This window comes from Gobius niger (genome assembly GCF_951799975.1).
Source record: "Gobius niger genome assembly, contig: SCAFFOLD_112, whole genome shotgun sequence".
Classification (NCBI taxonomy): domain Eukaryota; kingdom Metazoa; phylum Chordata; class Actinopteri; order Gobiiformes; family Gobiidae; genus Gobius; species Gobius niger.
The window spans coordinates 20,620-45,000 of NW_027639270.1; the positions used below are offsets into that span (position 1 = coordinate 20,620).

Sequence of the window (24,381 nt, forward strand, 5' to 3'; positions counted from 1 at the left end):
ACACAGAAGTCGCTTGCGCAGAAAGTCGTTAGGTCAGGTCAACAAAAAAAAATAAAAAAAATCAAGTTTTGTGTGATGAGGCCTTCATCATGTTTTTTCAACCCACGGAATCTGTTGGAAAATTTCTATCTCCTTTGGGCTGGATTTTCACCTTGTTTGCACAGAATTTGGTGAGCGCTCTTATTTTGAAAGCCTGATTGTCTTTCTTGTAGGGATGCATCCATGTACTTCATCATGGGGAACTTAAAAAATAAAGAGAAAAATCAGAAATAAAACAACCCCAAAGTACACAAAAAGGTAAACTCAAAAGCATCAGAAGCTAGCTGATATCATTATAAAGAACCACCATAGTAAACATACTCAATATGTAGCCTATCTTCACTACACTGAAGCCATGCGTGTTCAAGTTCTAAGATAGTCTGGGAGCAACCGGGCAGAGCAGCGTAAGTCTTCCCCCGTGGGTGACTTCTAATTCTTGTACGGGCTTTACTCTATCCACTGTCGTGGCTAACAAATTAGCAATCATGGGATTTGGTGTCAATTTCCAGTGGAAGTCAAATGTTGGGACCGGTGCCTCTGTGTGCATCCCGGTAAAAACATGGGTCATTTACCAGATCATTAGCGTGCATTACCCGTAGGCCGGTCGGTGTCGAGATCAGATTTAGACTCAGTCTGCACATAAGATCTCAGCCTCATAAGTTGATTGTGCACAATGGGGAATAGAGAAACAAATATTTGAACGAGTTGCCCTGAGAGTCAAAACACGTTAGTGGCGACGTAAATTGCTCTTTGGTTGTTCCACCCGACGCTGCGAGTGTGAATGTAAAGCGCTCACTCATTTTAGGAGAGACAGAAAGGCTGTCATTTTAAGCACAGAATTAGTTGCACCAGAATCAACTATAAATGTAACTTTTTCACCGCTGATTGTTAGCGTGTATTCCGGAGTTTTAGCATGAATTTTCTTCCAAAAACGTGTATGTGTCAATTGCAATTGGTTCAAACTTACGTGACAGATGAGTGATCGCTTCTGTGACGAGTGTGAATGTGTTACCGGGTGATGAGCCGCTCGTACGCTTTCCTCCGTGTGTCCCCCGGGTGTGCCGCTGCCTTGCCATTTCTCCCCTTTTAGTCAGCCTCGTAGCTCCCTCCGTGATTAAACGAGTGCGGCCCATCCTGTGGGCCTCCATAGCGGGGTTGTTGTTGCCACTGTGGCGTATCATACTGCTGCTGGTGTGGCTCACGGGTCTGATTTTGCTGCCACTGGGGCTGGTTGTACTGCTCGCGGCTGTTTTGGGTCTGTTGGCTTTTCGGCGGGTTGCGGCAGTTTCTTGCTCTGTGTCCGCGTCTTCCACAGTTCCAGCATTCTATCGCCCTCGTCCCGTTGTTGTTCTCCCAAATCTTTTCGTCCTTGTTGGAATTATCGTTGGGGTTTTGGGGTGTGCGGGCCTGAGCCGATAGAATTGTGGCCTGACTTTGAGCTGCCTCCAGACAAAAAACTGCATGTTTAGCGTGCATTAGTAGATCCTTTATCTGGGGTCCATCGGCAAACGCAATGTAAGAGTCGCGCACCTTTACCGCTACCTCCGGGAGCAGTCCTTCGATAAATCTGGAGCACAAATATCCGTTGTACACAGGATTGTCTTTCTCCTCTCCTGCTGTAGTGATCTTCGGGGGTACGCCAGAGTTCTCATTAAACACAGCGAGCAAGCGGCTATAATACTCCTCAACTTTTTCGCCCGTCTCCTGTTTGCATTTAGCCAAAACGCTGAGGTCGTATTTACGGGGAAAAACGACCGCTAGCCCGTCACACATTTTCTTCATAGCGGTCATGTACGGTCCAGATTCTGACTCAGTGATGTCCTTGGCCCGTAGTGATGGATCGGGCAAATAAGGCTTAAATTTCTGAAAGTCCGCAGGTGATATCTTATAAACAAGAACCCGGGCGCACTCCGCTCCGGAGGGCTTGTATTCGCGGCAAAAGGCGAGGAGATCTTCGCTGAATTTGGAACAGTTTGTCTCTGGCCTCGTAGACAGCAGTTGTGAGGCGGATAAGAACTCGCTCGGACCCCAAGGTCTGAAAACCAACTCCGGTCCTTCGCGTCCCACCATCTCTATCATTGGAAAAGTGGCAACGAAATGTTTTCTCGGCTTCGGGTCGTGCCTCAACTGCGTTTTTCTGCTCCATTGTGCTTCCGCCACGTCTTCTTCTGCTGGCGATGTGGTACCCACTTCCTGCGGGTTTTCAGCTGGCACCGTTGGGGCTGGAGGGTGCTGCCGCTGTGAGGGCTGGATGGGCTGGTGCTGCTCGGGTTGATGGCGCTGCGGTAACGGCGGGGGTAAAAGGCAGGGGGCAGCCTCACACGGCGGTGGCACGAAGGAAAGCGATGACAAATCTGGGTACAAAGAGGCAGAAGGGAAAACAGTAGTGTGTTCGTGGTTTAACCCAACATTTTGTTTGGGCGCGTATTTAGCATGGAGCTCAGCTCCCTCCGCAAAAGGGTTAGTAGGGGAAAAGGAACGATATGGTGGAGGTTTACCGCGGGGTTTCGTGTCTGTGAGCGCCTGGATGTTCTCTACCTCTGCAGAAGGTAGAGGAGCTATCATTTTAGTGGTTTTCTTGCGGTCTCGTTCTGTAGCCAAATCTTCCCACATAGCAAGACAAGTCTGATGTTTAAGCATGGCTCTGACATCCTCTGCGGTGATTTTCTTACCCCCCAGTATTCTTTCTCTCTCTTCTTCTAATTTTTCACGCAACACGCGTAATTGATTTAACGACATTGAGCCACCTTCCGGAAAACCAAACGACGCCGACCATATTGGCAAGCATTCCAGAGCTTTAACTCCAAAGCGTTTTTCCATTGCCATTGTTATAGGCGACGGTTGGGTTCCCCTGAATGTAGCATCTGTAGATTGACTTTTCCCCATTTTCCCTTTTAAAGGTAACGTTTGGGTCTGTCCCGCTTAGACTTTTACCTGTTCTTCCCCACTTTCGGGCGTTCGGATCCCCCCCTGTTAGTTTATAACCAGAACAGGCGCGCGTTTTTGGATCGGAACGGGCGGCTGAGACACAAAGAGATCAGGCTTGCTTTTCAAAGCAATTACTAACGCGCAGCCGACAGATTAAGTCTCACACACTCTACACAAGCAAATAAACATCCGAAAGCAAAACATAAATAAATAAAGAAAACAAAAAACATAACAAAAAAAAAGGCTGTGTACACTTCAGCGCTGCCCTGGGCTTTACACAGTTGAAAAGACAACAAAACTCACCACAAACAGGTTCTTTGAAAGTCCCGTGTCGCTCAAAAAATATTTCCCCGCGCGAGGCGATTGGTGCCCTCCTTCGTCTCGTGAAAATTGCTACTGTGAGGTATGGAGGCTGGTTTGAGTAATAATTCCAGGTCGGCCAAACGCACACGATCGTCTCCACGCCGGAAAAAAAAATTGAGCTAGGACGTGCCAACAACGCCAAATATTGTTGTGGATTTTCTTACTTAATAAAGCTTAAGAGAAGTTTGTCTAGTCAACATGTGAATTTATTACGCATGCGGAGATTGTGCGCTCAGACGGATCTGTGTGCAAATCTGCGGAGCAAGGTTTCGTAGCTGGTTATATACACACATACATGAAAGGCGGTACAACAGAACAAAGACATGGTGGTACATTTGGAGATGTAAATGCAAACGGCCAAGAGGCGCTTTGCCTGGGAGGAGACCATTGTCATGTGAAGTGGGCCATGTGCGCCTAGTGTCTTTCTAGGTGCGAAACGGCCCTGCCCAGGATCTTGACCAGACCCAGGATCTGGATCTTTTGTGGGGAAGGTGTTGGGTCGTCTTGGCCTATTGTCTGTCTGGGATACGGGAAGGAGAACCGGTCTAACCACACAGCAGGGAGCCAGGCCGAATGGCGCCGGTTTGGTTACTAGCTTAACTCTAACTAAACTTACCACCACAGCAGATGGGTGGATGGATGGATGGATGGATGGCAGATGGATGGATGGATGGATGGATGGATGGATGGCAGATGGATGGATGGATGGATGGATAGATGGATGGATGGATGGATGGATGGATGGATGGATGGATGGATAGATGGATGGATGGATGGATGGATGGATGGATGGATGGCAGATGGATGGATGGATGGATGGATGGATGGATGGATGGATGGATGGATGGATGGATGGATGGATGGATGGATGGATGGAAAACCCTCAGACCTACTTATATTATGGACAATGCTACAATTTTAACCTTGCCTTGCCTCAACCAAATCGTGCACACCCCCACAATAAACATTTGATATTGTAAAATGCCAGCCCTGGGAATAGGAAACAGTATCGTTCAGGTATCAGTATTGAAAAGTATAGTTAAAGGGACTATACCTAGTTTTGAACCCCTGTTTCATCCGCTTTGTCGAGCTTTTCCATAACAAAGGCCAGGGCCAAACTGGTCTGACCAGGTATAGGTTTTGGGACCGACCTCTGGCTGTGGCCAAAGCGCTGACCTGTGTCTGATGTGACGTGAACAGACTCTGGCCTCTGATTGGACGAGAGAGTGGACAGTCCTCACTATTGACACGCAGGTCATACAGGTTTAATATTTCACAACATCATACGGCTGTTCTAAACAGGGATTTTGCCGATATTAGCATTTAGCCGTTTGCGCAGCTTTAGCTGGTGTTAGCATAACATTAGCATGTAGCTAACCTTCATAGTTGTATTTAGCGGTTTCTTTTCTTTAAAAAAAAAAAAGCTTGGCTCTTCTGAATGATTCCATAACCTCCACCAGAGGGCAGTATTTGTCCACATTTGTTCTCATCGCAGCTCTAAAAACGTTTATGCTCCTCGTGGGGGGCGTAGCACACAATAAAATGTGTGGTGGAAACAAAAAAAATATTTTACCTTACAAACAGAAAAACAAAATCAGGTATAGCTCCTTTAAAAGGGGGGTATTATGCAAAATTGACTTGTTCAAGCTTTACATCATGTTATTATGTCATTCCCTCATTAAAAACATGCCTGAAGTGTTGCCTTGGCACATTCACGTAGTTTTGAGTACTGTAAAAACTCTGATGGCGGCCATTTTAGGGATAGGTTTGCCTGAGTCCTCCTAGGAACGCCCCCACCTCCTGGAGACGCCTCCGAGCTTTCGTCACCAGCCGAGTAACCAACCACTGCTCCTCAGCAGAACCCCCTCCCCACTGATGCCACAGACAGCGTGTGGAGGGGGCTTGTCGGAAAGGCTCAGAGGTTCTTAAAGAGAGGCCTATTTCAAGACATTCCCTACAGCCATTTTGAGAGAGTAATTTTATACAAGGCAGTTATTCTAATTTACTGCATTTACAGACCAACAGAAGGTTTGGTCATCATTGTAGTGTGATATAGACTGGTGCTGTGTGATTGAAAAAAGCAGAATACCCCCTCTTTAAAGTTCCTGTATTGAAAAAAGCGGTACCCAGCCTTTGTTGTGAGCCAATACTGAACACAGGCTACTTTACTGTATTTCTAAACCACCGTGTTAATGTCGCACTTGAACCCCTGTTATTTTTCATTCATTGTTATTTCATTCATTCTTTGCTGCATTTTGTTGTCACTTGAAGAAACCGTTTCTCCTGGAATGCATCCGACTCTCCCCAAACCGCAGGTCTGATTAAAACTACAATCTGATAATCCGACGCCGCCGCCGCTCTCTGCCCGCCCCCGTCTCCTGCTCGGATCCATCACTCGCCGTAATTCATCGCCGGACACGTGTCTCATCCCCACAGGACGTCCACCGCGTCCCGTCCTCATCCGTCTCTGTCTCCGCCGTCAAAGCGCGGCCCGCGGCGGCGTCTAATGGCCGCGGCGCCGTGATCACCTCCATCCTTCACGCGGCGGAGAGAAGGAAGGAAGGAGCTCGCCTGAAGGTCCAGCGCTCCAGGGCTACAACATCTCACCGGGTCGCTCTTAATGTGTTTTCCTTTAGCCGTTAGCATTTAGCCTCAAGTGGCAGCAGTATAAACGATCCAGATGTTTTCAGCTGCTGTCGACCATCGACCACATTCAGGTGATGTCAAAGCCTCGGCAGAAATCATTTATATGTACAGATGTTTTGAGATGTTCATTTGGATCAGAATTAGCGCCAAAAACAGGGATGCCCACATTTTTTGTCTCCGAGGGCCAAAAGGAAAAAGTGTAAATACAAATACTTTTTTATTATTCTGTAGGACAGGGGTTCTCAACCAGGGAGTCGGAACCCACTAGGGGGTCGGGAGACAAATTTGGGGGGTCGCCTGAGCATATAGATAAAATATATATTTTAATATTATTATTATGGTGTCGTAGCATACATGCTATTTTACCAGGGTGCCATTATTTGTTCTAAAGTTAATTCATTTTTGTTTTAGCCATTGTTTTCTCTCCTCTTAACTCCCGCCTGAACCGAGAGGATCTTTTTCCTCACATCATCAGATCATTTTTTTTTCATCATTTTTTTGTTGGGTATTCAACTCATTTTTGTCATTTTTATCACATTTTTATCATTTTTGTCATTTTTTTGTAATTTTTGTGTCATATTTTGCCTTTTTTTGTTGTCTTTTTTGTCTTTTTTGGTCTTTTTTTTTTATAAATTTTGAGTAATTTTTTTTGTAATTTTTCTGTCACATATTTGTCATTTTTTTGTCATTTTTTGTCATTTTTTTAATCACATTTTGTAATTCTTTTGTATTTTTTTCGTCAATTTTTTGTCACTTTTTTGTCAATGTTTTCTCACTTTTTTGTCACATTTCCATCATTGTTTTCGTCTCAGTTTTGTTGTTTTTTCCAGAAGCTTTTGGACTGTGGTAAAGCCAAACTGGAGAAAATGTGCTCGGTTCAGGTGGGGGTTAAGGGGTTAATGTCCCTGTTTTTCCCATGGTCTGACCCGGGTGGTGGTCACGATCCTAATTAACTGTTATAAGGGGGGTCGCGGCTTCAAAAGGTTGAGAACCACTGCTGTAGGACTATATATTTGCATTTGATTCTATCTATGCAAATAACATGCTACATTAAAACATTAAAAACCTTTGTTGATGTAACGACCTTTGCAATTAAAATTGGAATTGAGAGTTGATCTGTGATTGATAAACACCAAGACACCACAACAGTGTTTCCTTAACTTTGCGAAAGGAGAGAAACAGCGCCCCCAACTTGACGCTGGTGGCCAAACATTGTACTGCATCCATATTTACCATTGAGAATGAATGGGAGAGAGTTGGTATTTACCATACAAGGCGTAAAAGTAGGTCATTCTCTGGCGGGCCAACAGACTTGTTCTGGGCCCCACTTTGGGCCCCCTGCATCAGCCACTTGTCCTACACCAGGGGGCGCTCTCCCTTTAGAGTAGTCAGATTACTTTTCAGGCAGCAAACGCCATAATAACCAGACCAAAAGCTCAGGACGTCCCACTGTCAAAGGTTTTTAGTGTTTCAGATTAAAGTCTAGTTTATTAACGTTTATTTTAATACTTTATTGTCTTTCTAATTTCACATAAAACTGCTGTTTTTAGTCAAAAATACATTATTTACACTCATCCCATCTCCCCTCATCTACATAGTACCATTTATTTATCAACTCGTTATGACATAATTAATAATTACTATGTCATGAATTGGTATAAACTATAATCTACACTATAATATACACTCAGATAACTGTGTTTCCTGGGACACAGCACTGACTATACCCCAGTCCAGAGCCAGGTCTAAACCAGGTCTAAACACGGACAGCTGACTCAGGGACTACATTTCCCAGAGAGCAGTGTGTGTAATGTGACCCAGGAAGTGCTTGGGGGGCGGGTCATGTGACTCTCCTGCAGCAGAGCAGCAGCTGATGTGGCTCTGCCTGAGATTCAACACTTTGACTGGACTGTGAGTCTGCTCCGGTGAGTAACACTGATCCTGTAACACTGATCCTGTAACACTGATCCTGTAACACTGATCCTGTAACACTGATCCTGTAACACTGACCCTGTAACACTGACCATGTGTGTTTACAGAACTGCCTCACGCTAACGTGGGCTTAGCATGTGAGGAAACACATGTGTAGATCTGTGTGAACAGACCAGGAAGTCCCGGTCCTGACAGTGTCTGTGTTTCTGCTCCTGAGCTCGACTCTGGGGTTTGTTGACACTTGTCTGAATCAGCAGAACAACAGCACCTTTGGGCTCATTACTGTCGCCCTGACACAGAAATAACTCTCAGTATTGCACCTTTATAGACGCTGTGTCATTGATTCAGTCAAGTGAAAATAAACACATGTTTGAAGTTTGCTATTTACTTACTACTTACTTAGCTATGTACTTCATAAGTACTGGTGACACTTTATTTTACACTACACTGATTTTACCCAATAAAACTTAGTACAATGTAATATGCTCTGTAACAGGGGTCGGCAAGTTTGCGTCGTGGAGGCCGATTTTCATCATTGCCAAAACACTTCTACATCATAGCCTGAAGTACAGAAGTTTTTTTTCTGCAAATGCCAAGTGGTTCTGGCTTCGGGACCCTCTATTACCCTCGGATGACAAGCCAAGACCCAAATACAACTGTAATTTGTCATATATCGTATAAAATATTGTATTTTAAACCATTTTTTAAATTGAACAAACGGTAGATATGCTTTCAAGAGATCAAAACAACCCAATATTATTCATTTGAACAGACTCTGGTGTGTTTCCATGCAGTTTCAGATGGAAAATATGGAAGAAAAAAAAGGTTCCCATGACCCACTGAAAATGGTTCCGCGACCCACTTTTGGGTCACAGTTTTACGCTATACATGTCCAAGTGGGATGTTCAGTCAGGACATTTTAATAATACTGCATTATTAGAGTACTTTATCATGTATTTGATGTCTTATTTGCATAATAATATTTCTCAAAATCATCTTCAGAGGTTCTGTCCTGGAGGGCCAGATTTGGCCCCCGGGCCTGACGTTGCCGACCCCTGCTCTATAATAATGTGTAATAACATAGATACACAATGCAATAATGTGTGTTAGTACTTTGGAGGAACATAATGTAATAAGACACTTAGGGTTAGGTATAATGCACATTATTTCATGTGTTTATAAGTTATTACACATTGTTACAGAGCACATTACAGTGTACTTGATGTGGCAGGTCCACTGTATCAAGGGTAGTGTAAAATAAAGTGTTACCGAAGTACTTAGGCAACTCACTTCCTTATTTCCTAACTTTACTTTCCCTCCCATTCTTTTTTATTTATTAGTAAGTCTTCATCCTGAAAAGACAAGAGCATTGTTTGAATGTTTATGTTTTCGAAGAGAACTAGCAAGTGTGCCATTTTATACTCACTACTGCCACCTCAGGCCTTACATGTAACTGCAGCTTCTATATTAAGCTTCGGACCCAAATTAACTCTGAGTGACAGTGCAGGATTTCAGAGGCAGTTGTGGTGAACAGGTCTGAGCTCATTCTACACATGAGGACATGGAGGAACATGTAGGGGGAGGAAAATGCTTAATTTTACATTTTTAAACTCTGTATAGTCCCTTTAAAGGTGCATTATGGAACTTTTTATGTGAGAAAAACCCTGTGACATTAATGTGCATGAGTGGTTAGCATGACGCCTTTACTTTTCTCTGCTGACGGAACCTTCTCAAGAAGATACAGAGGGAAAAACGTCCGACAAGGAGGTGTGGCCGAGAACCATAAACATATTCATCACACACCAGTGAAGTCAAGCCAGTATCGGGTCATATGGATGTTTTTTTCAGCCGATACCGAATACCGATACGAGTACAAGGCATTTTCTTCATTCTTTTTTCACAGCAGGTTGGTTTGTAATTAGTTAATTTACTCATGTACATTTCCTTAAGTAAAGTAGGCGACACATTTAAGAGCAGTTCTATTAGAATTGTGCTGATGCCATTTATTTATTTATTTTTATTTTCATTCAATATAATTTTATATTTTTATGTCTCTGTCCATCATAGACAGAAAAGCCCATGTCCTAAAGCTCTCAATGCCTGAGCTTTATTCATTTATGTGTTTTTATTTAACAATAGTATTGAGATGTTACTTAAATGGTCTCTTTTCGTCTTTACTTCAGCTCCTGTAGATTTTCTCGTGTGTTTGTAGTAACTTAGCGAGTAGCTACAGCGTTTTAATTGTTCTGCTGCAGCTCATTTTCGCTCAATATAAACATGCTGTATGTCTTTAATTTGGATTTTCTGAGGACTTTTTAGTCGCTGGGTTAGTTTTTCAGATGAATAAACCCCTGGGCATAAAACGGCGTCAGAATGACAAAAACTGTTAGCCGCGAGTTAGCAACGTTAGCCTGTATGTTGTAAACACTGCAGACGCTGCAGCACGAACAACATTAAGCTCTGGTTAAATCCAGCTCAGACTCTGGTTTAGAGACACAGTCTGTAATAAAGTCAGCTCTATGTGGATTATTGTATTTACACTAAACAATTCTCCAGTTTGTTGCTTCTTCTCCTCAACTGAGAGCTGCGCCTCGTAGCTGCGCCTCGTAGCTGCTCTGGCCACACGTCAAATGGTATCGGTTTCTGGTATCGGGACCTCATGAATGAGTACGAGTATGAGTACAAGCATGTGGTATCGGCCCGATACTTGATACTGGCATCGGTATCGGTGCATCCCTAGTAGTCACATAACAGAGTCATGGTGGAGAAATAGGAGAAAGTTCAGCCTTTTCTCTTCTTTGCTGCTTCGAACATGACCATATAAGGGCGATTCCATCAATATTACCAATATCCATCCAGAAAACCAACAAACTATTGCTCCTGGACCGTTATCGAGGCCACGGTGAGGGAAAGTAAGACATGTTAACCATTATACAGCCACTGGGTCAGTTAAATATGCACAAATACAAAAGATTTGTGTTTTTGCATGAATATTGATTAAATGATAGATGACGTTACAACTTTACTTTGGTAAACCTGACATCACAGCGCGTCACCAAACCCAACGCTCCTGTGCCGAGCTCAGACGCCCCCTGTATGAGCCTGTATAAGGACCACGGTCTATGCATTTGAGTAGGTCTGAGTTCATTCATCTGGTGTTTATGTTACAGGTTTTGGATCTGAGGAGCAGAAGAAGACCATGCCTCCTCAGAAAAGGAAGCGTTCAGCAGAAGAAGAGGCCAAACCCGGGGAGGTCTCCTGTGACTTCTGCAGTGGCCCCAAACTGAAGGCGGTGAAGTCCTGCCTGGTCTGTCTGTCCTCGTTCTGTGAGAGCCACCTCCAGCCTCATCTGACAGTGTCTGGGCTGAAGAGACACCAGCTGATGGAGCCTGTGGACGACCTGGAGGACAGGATGTGTCCCACACACCAGCGCCCCCTAGAGCTGTTCTGTAGCACTGATCAGAGCTGTGTCTGTACCATGTGTGTCCTTCTAGAGCACAAGAACCATGAGTATGTGTCTCTGGAGGAAGCGTGTGAGCGCAGGAGGAGCTCTGTGCAGAAGACTCAGAGTCAGGACATGGTGGAGCAGAGGAGGCTGAAGGTCCAGGAGATCACAGCTGCTCTGGAGCTCAGTGACACAGAGAACCACACTGAGGCGGCCGCAGGGCTCCAGGCCTTCACTGTCCTCATGCAGTCGGTCCAGCGCCGCCTGGACCAGTTCTTAGAGCAGCTCCAAGAGAAGCAGAAGAACAACCAGAGACAGGCCCAGGAGCTGCTCCAACAGCTGCAGCAGGAGATGTGTGAGCTGGAGAAGAGCAGCACTGAGGCCCTGCAGCTCTCACTCTCTACAGACCCCCTCCACTTTCTACAGCGCTGCCCTGCACTGCCCCCTGCTGGCCTGAAGGACTGGAGCAGCGTGAGCTTTGAGCCGCAGACGTGTGAGGGCAGTGCGGCCCGAGCTCTGTCTGAGCTGGAGACAAGTCTCTCTGAGGAGTTCCATAAAGTCTTTCAAGACGAGCTGAGGAGAGTGCAGACGTTCGCCGTGGACGTGACTTTAGACCCGGACTCGGCTCATCCGAAACTGGTTCTGTCTAAGGACCTGAAGCAGGTGCACCACAGTGACCAGCAGAGGGCGCTCCCGGACAGCCCCCGCAGGTTCTCTCAGTGCTGCTGCGTGGTGGGGAGGCAGAGCTTCTCCTCAGGGCGCTTCTACTTCCAGGTCCAGGTCAAAGGGAAGACGGAGTGGGACCTGGGCGTGGTGCGCCAGTCCATCGACCGGAAGGGAAAGATCGCCCTGAAGCCGCGGAACGGGCAGTGGGTGATCTGGCTGCGGGGCGGGAGCGAGTACCGGGCTCTGGCGGGGCGCCCCCTGGTGCTGACCCCGCGGACGCCTCCTCAGACGGTCGGCGTGTTCGTGGACTACGCCGCCGGCCTGGTCTCCTTCTACGACGCCGACTCTGCGGAGCTCATCTACTGCTTCAGTGACTGCAGCTTCGAGGAGCGGCTGCTGCCGTACTTCAGCCCCTGCAACAACGACCGCGGCAGGAACTCGGCCGCACTGGCGCTCACGGCGGTCACGGCGGTCACGCCGGTCACGGTGGTCACGGCGACCACGCCGGTCACGCCGGTCACGCCGCTCTGCAAACCAAAGTCAGTCAAGTCCGAGTCAGAGACCAGCACTGGGCCTCATCAGGAACAACACAATCAAACAAACAATCGACTCTAGACTCGGCACCGGACATTTCTGAGCCGGGAGCAAGAGGACTCTATTGCGCATGTTTTGGGTTGACACAGAGAGAATGTATAAGTGAATGTAGAGGTTTAACGGCATAACCTTGTAAACAGAGTTGGTGCATCTAAGAGTCTTGTGGTAACTATGCTAACGGTCAAAATGCTTTGGACTTGGGTTATTAGTATCTCTGTAGCGGCTGGACCTTTCCACATGAAACAAAAACTGTCACAAAGTCCAGCGTCTTTTCTCTCAGCACATATGAACTAAGGTCATGTGACAGTCTCATAAAGGCGTCGTAGCAGGTTTATGAATCATTTGGACATTTTCTGTTTGGACAATTATTTCCAAAGCTGCTCCAACTCTAATCATCATGACACTCTAGACCAGGGGGAGGCAAGTTTTCTTGGCAGAGGGACAATTTCTTTATTGTAAACAGACCGAGGGCCGAAGCCACTGATTATTAGCCCAAAGTAAAGCACAACACTGGAAAAATGACCATCTTAAATGAGATAAATTACTTAAAATTGCTTGAATTAAAGTTCTTCTATGTTGAATTTGAGTTGGTTTGTACTAATCCAAGATACAAATGCTATAGCGCCAATGGAACAAGAATAAAAAAGAAAATAACTACTACTAAAGGTTTTACCTCGTCTAAGACCAGACCAAATCTACTCAAACCTCAAATGTAATCTGTTAATTCAAGCAGATGTGTCATTTCTTCCTTAAAACGATATTTGTCCAGTGTTGTACATAATGCAATTGGGTGTATTGACAGTGTTTCTACCTTTTTTTCTCCCATTTAACTCTAATAATGTTAAAAGTACTCTCTGATTTGTGTCCTTATGTTTCTCAAAATCATCTTGAGGGCCAGACTCCAAAGTTAGATGCATTTCCTGTTTGTTCTGAGCATGACGAACACAATCTTGTTTCCACTGGTCACAGGGATGTGTCTGAGAGCAGGGGCGGACTGGCCATATGTCCTGTATTCTGGAAGAGCACAGAAGGGCCACCGGCTCTAGGGCCACCGGTCAGGCCTCTCACTTTACCTTACCCTTACCCCCGGGCGTAACCGAGCTTTACCCAAATCTAAAGGCTTAACCTCTTAACTCCCGCCTGAACCGAGAGGATCTTTTTCCTCACGTCATCTTTTTTTCCATCATTTTTTTGTTGGGTATTAACATTTTTGTAACTTTACTTGTCATTTTTTGTCACATTTTTGTCACTTTTTCGTCTAATTTTTGTCATTTTTGGTCAAATTTGTATCAAATTTTTGTCACATTTTTGTCATTTTTTGTCACATTTTTGTCATTTTTTCCTCAATTTTTAATTACATTTTTTGTAATTTTTTGTCAATTTTTTGTCATTTTTTTCCGTCAATTTTTATCACATTTTTTGTCACTTTTTTGTAATTTTTTTGTCACTTTTTTGTCATTTCTTTTGTCATTTTTGTGGCATTTTTGCCACATTTTAATCAATTTTTCGTCACTTTTTTGTCAAACTTTTGTCACTTTTTTGTCACATTTCCATCATTGTTTTCGTCTCAGTTTTGTCACTATTGTCACAGCTTTTTTCCAGAAGCTTTTGGACTGGGGTAAAGCCAAACGGGAGAAAATGTGCTCAGTTCAGGTGGGAGTTAAGGGGTTAAAAGAAAAGCATCCAAAAACAAAAATGCGCTGGAAAAGCAACAACAAAGTGACAAAAAAAAGTGACAAAAACACAACAAAATGTTTGACCTCAAAGCAATGAAAAAAGCAACAAAAAAAAACAAAAAAAATACATGAAAAAAATGCAGCGACAACGTGACAAAAAGTTCCCATCACTTTTCTAGATTTTAGCTCAAATGAGACGTCACAGTGTTGCTCTCCAGTCAAGAAGCTTTTAGATTTGGGTAAAGCCAAACTGGAGAAAATGCTCTCGGTTAAGGTTAACGTTTATGTATTTGTGGAAGTGTCACATTTACGCTGACCAGAGTCCAGGGCTGTTTTTCAGTCCCAGTCCGCCCCTGTCTGAGAGAGTCTCCAGGTCGTCTTGGTGAAAACAAACAGGTTCGATTTCAGGGGAGACTTGCCTTTTCTCCTGGGGACGTCTCAGAGACATCTCCATAACCTGCGGCCTATCGAGTCTCTAACTAGTCTCCAAGCCGGTGAGGCTCAGATAGGCAGCGTTGCGGAGTTGTCTGTGAGACAGGCCCTTAAGTATCAGATGTTCTGGTGCATAAAAGGTATAAAAGGTTGTTCCCCCGGCTCCGTTTGTGTGATCCTGATCACTTTTACAGCAACTACATTCAGCAACTCTGGAGAAAACGAACACAATAGATCAAATAGAGAATAATAATACTACAACAAACATTTTACGAACCCATTTTCTGCTTGTGTTTCATTTTAAGAACCTGAACCTGGAGCTTGTTCTTCATCGTTTGTGCCAAAGCCTGGGATCGATCCAGTTTTCACCTGGTGATCACCGCTCTACAGATTTGTTTCTATCATTTATTTTATCTTTTCTATCTCCGTGTGTTGGTTTTACACACAGTCATGGTTGTCTTGGGCAGTGGTCTCTGTGAGGGGTATTTATTTTGCATTAACATCTGAATAAAGCTTTTCATTGTTGTCTCAGTGTCTGTAGACGTTCCATTATGTCTGAGTGTCTGGATATCAGTGTAGTTTTCGTTAGTACAGTGATATCATTACATTGACACACCTTATTTAATAAAGATAATGTAACAATGATGAGCTAATAACCTGGGCCAGTTTCCTTTGTTTTTATGAAACTTGACTAAACCCTTTTGAGTTTTTGCCAACAAGACCAGCCCCATTAGCCCCGGATTAGAATGACCTCAGGTACAAAGTAAAAATGACTGACGTCCTCGGAGTTTCTATTCCCACATGAATGTCGGTCATTTGGAAGGTAAAAATGCACCAATGTTTCCCTTCAGGATAAACAGCTCAGTCCTTCAGTGGTTCTAATCCCGTGTGAAGCCACAAAGTTTTTCTCCAGCGTAATAAAGTATTAATAAGGGCAACATTCAAAATGTCCGAAAAGGAGTGGGCGGAATAAACACTTATTTAGTCCCACCCCTTTTTAGTACTCTCAGTATCTTGTTCTGTGGTACTGATTAGGCTTCCTTATAACAATCATTTGAGCATCGTGATCTGAATCCAAGTATTCAGGGACACAGTGTGAATATTATAAACCAATCAACATCTGGTTTACAACAGCTGGACATGAAAAGTCATATATTTTCTTCAAATACAATTTTTTGTCTTTTTTTGTCACTTTTTTTTGCCTTTTTTTTGGTCATTTTTTGCCACGTTTTTGCCATATTTTTGTTGCTTTTTTGCCACATTTTTGTCACTGTTGTCTTTTTTTGTTGTTTTTTTGCCACATTTTTGTTGTTTTTTTGCCACATTTTTGTTGCTTTTTTGCCACATTATTGTCACTTTTTTGCCACATTTTTGTCACTTTTTCGTAACTTTTTCGTCACTTTTTCGTCACTCTTTTGTCACTTTTTTGTCACTTTTTTGTCACTTTTTTGTCACATTTTTGTCACATTTTTGTCACTTTTTGTCACTTTTTTGTTGCTTTGTTGTCACTTTTTGTCATTTTTTGGTTGGCGGGTGGAGGTGAGAGCGGAGAGCCCGGTCTGTGAGGGGAACACTAGGCGGGTGGAGGTGAGAGCGGAGAGCCCGGTCTGTGAGGGGAACGAGAGCGGAGAGCCAGGTCTGTGAGAGGAACACGAGGCAGGTGGAGGTGAGAGCGGAGCTGCTGTTGGATCAGAAGAAGCATTTGTGGAGTTGAATCATGTCTTCCAGGGTCTTAATTCCAAACCGATCCGTCCATCTGTCTTTAAACGTCTCGTCCTGGTTGAAACACTCGTTCAGAGTTAACCTGACGGAGCAGAATCCTCCATCTGGACCGACAGGTGTAAACTCATTTAATATCATTTACACTCTCATTTGTACAGTCATTTCTCTGGCACAGGGAGGACTCTGGCTCCACTTCTTCATGACGACAAATACACACTGGCAGTTCTTTATCTCGTTAGACACAGTGAGTTTTCCAGATCAGTGGATGAAACCTCGGTGAGATGTTGGAGTAAACGCCTCTCCGGGGGAACCGTGGGGCTGGTCTGAAACACCGGATCACGCCGCAGTGGAGCGTGTTCTCGGGAAAACAACACGGAGCTAACAAGCAGGCAGCAGATTCAGGGGAACAGGAGTCTGTGGGGAGAGAGGAGGAAAACAAAGCCGGAGCTCTGGTTCTGCTGGTCTGGCTCCTCACACAGCGTCAGGGCGGAGGTCTTTAAAGTATTCAGGGACATTAAAGGAAGTGACACATTTTTTTAGTTGATAGTTAAAGAGGGGGTATTATGCTTTTTTCAGCCACATAGCACCAGTCTATATCACACTACAATGATGACGAAACCTTCTGTTGGTCTGTCAATGCAGTAAATTAGAATAACTACCTTGTATAAAATTGCTCTTTCAAAATGGCGGTAGCGGATGACTTGAAATAGGCCTCTGTCTCTTTAAGAACCTCTGACCCTTTCCGACACGCCCCCTCCACACGCTGTCTGTGGCATCACAACAACACTGCGCTCGTTGTCTCAAGTATTGAAACTACGATCGGTGCATTTTAATTTTTATTGTTGGAAAGGAGCTACTGTTTATCACTTTGTGAACAATGGCCACACAGGATATTATTTGGAGACGAACCTTCCACACCGGACGCTTGGAAGGGGCTCTTGCCTGACAAATAACTGCTGTTTGGAGGCTATCTCTTTGCATCTGCCATGCCCTATGGATCTCTAACTATACCCCCATGGACGACACCAGGATCTGCAGGAGCCCATACGATTCAAAAGACGGACATTATCTCCGCAGGTGGACAATGGTTTTTCGAGGTTACCCGTTAGCTTGTTATAATCGACTACAGCTCATTGTTGATGAAAAGTCTGCAATAAACCATAAATGTGTAAAGCCAGGCTCATTGTGTAATAATCGTAAAGGCTGCTTCGAGTAGTTGCTGCTTTATTGACGTTATTTGTGCACAGTATGCTGCCTGTTTTCAATGAATGTTGTGAAGGTGAAGGTTGTTAGCCTGTCGCGGCTAATAGTGCCTTAGCTCCGGGAGAAAACCACTCGGCCACGACTCACTGTAGATGAAATGTGAGCAGTAAACTACGAAATCAACAAGCCAGGCTCCGTGTGTGATCACCATAAAGGCTGCTTCAAGCAGTTGCCTGTTTTAGTGACGTTTTCAATGCATAATATGCTGCTTGTATTCAGTGAATTTTCCCGTTAGCTTGTCGTGGCTAGCTTGTTAGCTCCGGGAGAAAGCCACTCGTCTATGACCCATTGTAGATGAAATGTGAGCAATAAACTTCCAAATCAACAAGCCAGGCTCCGTGTGTGATCATTGTTAAACGGTTCTTTATGTGTGTGGTGGTTTTATTGACTTTATTTGTGCATATTTCTCGTTTTCACGTGATGACTCGAGGTTTAGCTTAGCATTAGCTTTCTCCGGAGGCTCTGTGCATCATCAAGGCCCAGCGCAGAACCAGACACTGAAATAAGCGTTCTTGTCACCGGTTTTAATCCTGGGTGTTTCGGTAACAGAAACACTGATGTGTGTTTTTGTAAAAGTCTGCTGTGGCTCCGGTTCACAACACATGAAGCTAATCCTCCATGATGACTCTGTTTACATCTTAGGGCTAGACACTGCGGGGAGGGGGTTCTGCTGAGGGGCAGTGGTTGGTTACTCGGCTGGTGACGAAAGGTCGGAGGCGTATCCTGGAGGTCGAGGGCGTTTCCTGAAGGAATCAGGCGTTTTATCCCTAAAATGGCCGCCATCAGAGTTTCTACAGATTACTCGAAAATACGTGAATGTGCCCAGGCAACACTTCAGGCATGGTTTTAATGAGGGAATGACTTAATAACATGATGTAAAGCTTGATAAAGTCATTTTTGCATAATACCCCCCCTTTAACACTATTTTATTCAAGATTTTGATCAAGCTTTTTTAGTTTGGTTTTAGTTTCACTTCCTTTTTGGACACCGACAGGCAGTGACATAGAAAGAGACAAATCATTTTAAACTGTTGCGGTGCCGACCATGTTAAAGGTCCTATTGCAAAATTGACTTGAGCTTTTAGCCATGTTGTTGTGCTATTTCCTCATAAAAAAAACCACCCAGAGCAACAGAAGAAGAAAGTCAGATAAAAACAAAAAGAACATTCACATAGTAAAACAAAGCAGCAAACAAACAAATTAGTCGGAACAGGCCTTTTTAAATAAATGTGTTTTCAGGCCTTTTTTAAAGACTCTGACGTCAGAAATGAACGGATGTGCTCGACGTCTGTAATGTAATGCCATAGGGCCTGATTTTAATTCATAAAACAGCTTTTTCATTATTTCTGTTCTAAGAAATTAATTTAAAAAAAATTCAAAAGGCAGAGCTGGACGTGTCCGCGCTGTGCAGAAAACAGACGCACCCTGAGCGCCTGAACAGACGTCATGTTTGCACTGAAAGCTGTGAAGAAGGAGCTCTTTCTAACCTGCTCTGGACATGCCTGTTCTTTTAGTCCCATAATGTAAACACCCGATAGAGTGGCCGGTGAGTCAATCAAAACGCGTGTTAGCGTGTGTGTTAGCGTGTGTGTGTTAGTGTGTGTGTTAGTTCGTGTTAGCATATGTGTTAGCGTATGTGTTAGCGCGTGTGTTAGCGTGTGTGTTAGCTTGTGTGTGTTAGTGTGTGTGTTAGCTTGTGTGTGTTAGTGTGTGTGTTAGTTCGCGTTAGCATATGTGTTAGCGTGTGTGTTAGCGCGTGTGTTAGCGTGTGTGTTAGCTTGTGTGTTAGCGCGTGTGTTAGCATGTGTGTGTTAGTGTGTATGTTAGTGTGTATGTTAGCTTGTGTGTGTTAGTGTGTATGTTAGCTTGTGTGTTAGCTTATGTGTTAGCTTGTGTGTTAGCATGTGTATGTTCGTGTGAATGTTAGTGTGAGTGTTAGTGTATGTGTTAGCTTGTGTGTGTTAGTGTGTATGTTAGCTTGTGTGTTAGCATGTGTGTTAGTGTGTATGTTAGCGTGTGTGCTAGCTTGTGTGTTAGCGTGTGTGTTAGCTTGTGTGTTAGCATTTGTGTGTTAGCGTGTGTGTTAGCTTGTGTGTTAGTGTGTGTGTTAGCTTGTGTGTGTTAGCGTGTGTGTTAGCATGTGTGTTAGCTTGTGTGTTAGCGTGTGTGTTAGCTTGTGTGCTAGCGTGTGTATTAGCTTGTGTGTTAGCCATGTATGAAGCTGTGTTGCAGTCTTGTCTTCCAGGTTTGTAAAATAGCCCCAGAATATACTTATATTTCTCGCCAATAATAGTGCTCCATAGTAGTAGAGGTACAATATATCCTTTACTTTACAATAGCAGATACAGATCCTTTAAGGTCCTTTATCAAAACGGTTGTGGCCCTCGATGAGACTTAATGGATTTTACACAGGGATTTTTTTCATATCTAATCCTTCCCTGAGTTATTGAGCTTTTAACCACAAAAACAAGGCAACATTGGAGATCTTTTCACATATAGTGTATTCAGCAACTAAACAAGATCTAAAATCTGTCTGAAACATCTTCTCTGACTGACATCAGCAGAATAAAACTGTACTAACAAAGACTCCCATACCCAGGGCAGATGGAGGTGACTCCGCTGAGACTCCTCTCAAGGCTTTTATGGACGGCCCACATTTAACAAGCAGACACAGGACGTCCAGCTTCATGTCGCCGGAGCCTGGGAAAGGTCAGAGCTGCCACACAAGCCTCTTTTTAGGACAAGATGAAAGACTAAAGAATGGAGAGGGACAAAGAGCAGAGAAATACTAAACAAATCATCTTTATCTCTGTGTGTGGGTGTTACTGATCCATGGCGGGTTTGTCTCGGACTTGGAGTCATATTCACGGTCATAAAGATAATTTTGATGTATCTGATTTTTCAAACGGAAAGAGGAAAATGAGTTTCTAAAGGCACTTTCTGTAACAGTCCAGACCTTGGAGAATCCACAGGTGCAACGTTCACTCAACACACGGCTCTGAAAAGTTTCTAAACAGCGAGACATTTCCACATGATGGTTTGGATAAGGTTTAAATGAGGCTAAAAGTCAGCGGGAGGCGAGTTTATTGACATGGAAGCTTCACATAATTAGGTCTGGGAGTTTCCAGCAACCACAAGATACAAGATAGAGTTCCTAATACGTTCATTTAAAGTGTCTTCTCTGATCACCGTTACGCTCCACATCAGCATCGATTCATCAGGAAGTGAGTCCAACATGTCTGGTCTTTCCCACCCTTATTCATTCACAAATACTGACAGGTTTGGTATCCACATGTGGCAGGAAAGGCTGTGACCGAGAAGACGCTGTAATCCAAATATGGTCATTTCCTTTGTGGGAGACAGCAGCGGCTAAAGCTAAACTCTCCATATCATTCTCGTTTAGGTCCTGTTATTAAAGCATTCACTCCATTCACTTTCTTTCACACACCAGTGTACACAGACACTGGAGGCAAGGAGGGTGAAGTGTCCTGCCCAAGGACACAGCGACAGTGTGCATCTTCAGGAGCCGGGATTCGAACCCCCGACCTTCCCATCATGAGAATCTACCAACTCCACCACTGTCGCCACATAAACTTTGTTAAAAGATGCAAGTTAGTCATTTTATGCTCACTACTGCCACCTCAGGTCATACGTGTAACTGCAGCTTCTATATTAAGCTCGTGCATGACGGCAGTCTACACATTAGGACATGGAGGAACATGTAGGGGGAGGAAAATACTTAATTTTAACATCTTTAAACTCTGTATAGTCCGTATAGTCAGTATACATCGCTTCATTAACTCATTAACTGCCAATGACGTCTATAGATGTCAATTGGGCTTTTTCAATGGGAAAAGCTGCAGCAAAGCCTTGAGCATGTCTGGTGTTAAAATCTTAGCAATGCTGCCACCTAGTGACTCAATAAAAGAACTACAAGTTCTTTTATTGAGTCACTAGGTGGCAGCATTGCTCTTTCTTTTCTCAGCTTTTTGGTCAGAAAACAGCGTTTTGGGAGATTTCACCTATTTTCTACGGACGATTACTAAAGAATGGAAAGAGGTACAAACAAACTTTTTTTAGATGAAAGAAGAGAGTCTAATCTTTCTTTTGGTGTCGACATAGACCTAGACCTAAATTTTCTGTGGGTCTTGAAAAAACTGTCAAAATCCTGAAAAACCTCTGGCAGTGGGGAGCTCTCTGATTTGAAAATGGCTGGCATAATACAAGTGTTAATGGGATGATTGGAGGGTCTTTCATCTCCCCCTGGTGTCTCTGGCCAGAAAACCACAATTGCAACTTTCCTGCCACTGGGTCAGAGTCACCAATACACACTAACGGAATCATGAAGAAGAAGCTAACAGGCAAAGCTAACTGTGGGCTAACGTCACTTAAACAGTATTTACAGCCAAGTTTGAGTGAAAAAAAGGATTGTGTAATTGGATGAACAATATCCCTCTGTCCCTTTGTCTTTTCTGTCAGCGTAGGATTTACTCTCACGGACAAAAGTAAAAACCGTAACATGCTTTCCCCTCATATTTACATCAGAAATGCTCAGCTAAAGGTTCACACTGACATCACCACAATTATTTCTTTCCCTCTTCAGCGTCTCGCCTTAATCCAAGTTCATTTCCTTTATCTATTTTTTTCTTTTTTACGGGAGCAGGTTGTTATCTCGACGAGGCCCGGGATCAGAAACAGATCCTCGGTTTGGGAGTCACATGGTCACAGAGGAAGTCTTTAATATTTCAGCAGCCTGTCGCTCGGCTCCCGCGGGACGCTCTCTCTCCGTAATGAGATTAACATGGCTAACACACTCCACGCTCTCACCTCTGCGTCGGCACCGAGCGCCAAGTCCCGCCGCGGCGCCAGATAAAACCGGGAGGAACAAGGACTCAGCCCGTTTAGAAAAGAATATGCACGACTCTCTATTCAAATGGACCTAAACTAATCGGATATTTCCCTCAGGGGTCGCCCCGAGTGAGCCCCGCGACTGACGGGCGGATTAACCAGTGACAGGAAAGAAAGACTTATATCAACAATCAACCAAACTTTTACCGTTAGCATCAACCACAATAATCAGAGGTCACAGAGAGTCACGTCAGGTGGAGGGTCAACAGATTACTTAACAGATTACTTATGAAAATCTCCTGTTCAGCCACCAGAAACACAAATATAAAACCAGACATGCAACGGCCAGAAAATTTCTCTTGCCAATAGTAAGATGGAACAGCATCATGAGGACCTTTACAGACAGCGCTCTGCAGGCGTGGAATGGACTTCCAGATCTAACGCTAGTGGAGGACAAGAATAGATTTACATTTTTACTGAGAAAACTCTTACAAACAAATATGTAGGGATGTCACGGTTACCGGTGTAGCCGTAAACCCCGGTAAAAATGTTGACAATAATAATTACCGTCTTGTTTTTGAAAAAAACACATTACCGCGGTGGATTACGGCGCCCGCGGTTTAGGCAAAGTGAGCCTCATGAGCCGCCGTCTCATCTGCTGAAGCTGCCGCAGGCGCCTCTGTAGCTACAACCAAAACAAAACTTTCTCAAAGCTGGAATCATGTCCGACACGACAGCGCAGGATCAGCCTCAGAGACCGAGCCTGAAGTCTGGGCACATTTTGGGTATTTTAAGAAATCTGAAGGACAGTTGATAGAAGATAGTTTTCCTGTTTGCGGAACGTGCAGGAAAAAGTGTCTCTAAAGGCAGCAATACTTGGAACCTCTGACTCTCCTGCGTGACCGTCTCCACAGCTCTATAGCAGGAAGCTAACGTTAGCGTTTTAGCTGAAATACTGATTTGGGACTTTGGGTTGAGGGAGAATGTAACGAGTCGCCCCATAATGCGGCTGCCAGCATAAGCCGTGTCCGGATACCTCCGCACAATGGCACAATGCGTTACGGGGCTCCCGGTGGCAGATTCACTCTCGCCGCAGTTTTATGAATTTAATAATGTCTGAGGCATTTTCCCAAATCTGCAAAGCGAAACCTCACTGGAAGGAAACAAACTGAGGACAATTTTCCTGATATAGACGGTTTATCTTCAACAATATTCTTCTTGTTCGTTTCTGACGCTATAAATAGTACATGTAATACCTCAAAATGATCAACAACACATCATTAGAGTTCCTTCAGAGTGTGTAGGACTATCAATGCTTTCTGAACATATTAACACACATTAAAAAAAAAAACCGCGATAATACCGAAAACCGTGATAATTTTAGTCACAATAACAGCCTACAAATATGTATTGAATTTAGTGAATGAACGTGTCATGTGATATTCCTTTTTAATGCAAATATGTGCTGCTCTTACGTACAGCTTTTATAGGATTTTACTAGGATATACAAATGTATTGATACACATTTTGCATGGATTTAAATACTGTTTATACTTTTGTGAATGGATTTAGTGGGACCCCAGGAAGAATAGCGACAGCATGACTGCGCTAACAATAAACAGCTGGACAATGGTGTAATGTGGAGCTGAAAGACCAACACAGCCAGACCTCAGTCGCCATGTTTGACGTTTAAAGCTGATTTTGGAAGCAAAGGAAAAGCACGGGTGACCTAAATGTTACACACAGGAATACAGCGGCCAATAACAGAAACACAGAAACATACTGCATTTATATCATTTGTGTGGTTTCTCCATCATTAACCTCTTAC

The 24,381-nt window shown here is 44.0% G+C and overlaps 1 protein-coding gene across 1 annotated transcript; it reads left to right on the plus strand.

Annotated features, from left to right (window-relative positions):
• Nucleotides 1-7,834: 7,834 nt before the first annotated feature.
• Nucleotides 7,835-12,634, plus strand: LOC306982655 (E3 ubiquitin-protein ligase TRIM21-like; the record flags this gene model as incomplete). The annotated part of the gene is made up of 2 exons (XM_079583126.1): nt 7,835-7,901; nt 11,079-12,634. The coding sequence occupies exon 2, from the start codon at nt 11,108-11,110 to the stop codon at nt 12,632-12,634; it is 1,527 nt and encodes a 508-aa protein (XP_079439252.1). The 5' UTR covers nt 7,835-7,901; nt 11,079-11,107.
• Between the last annotated feature and the right edge of the window lie 11,747 nt (nt 12,635-24,381).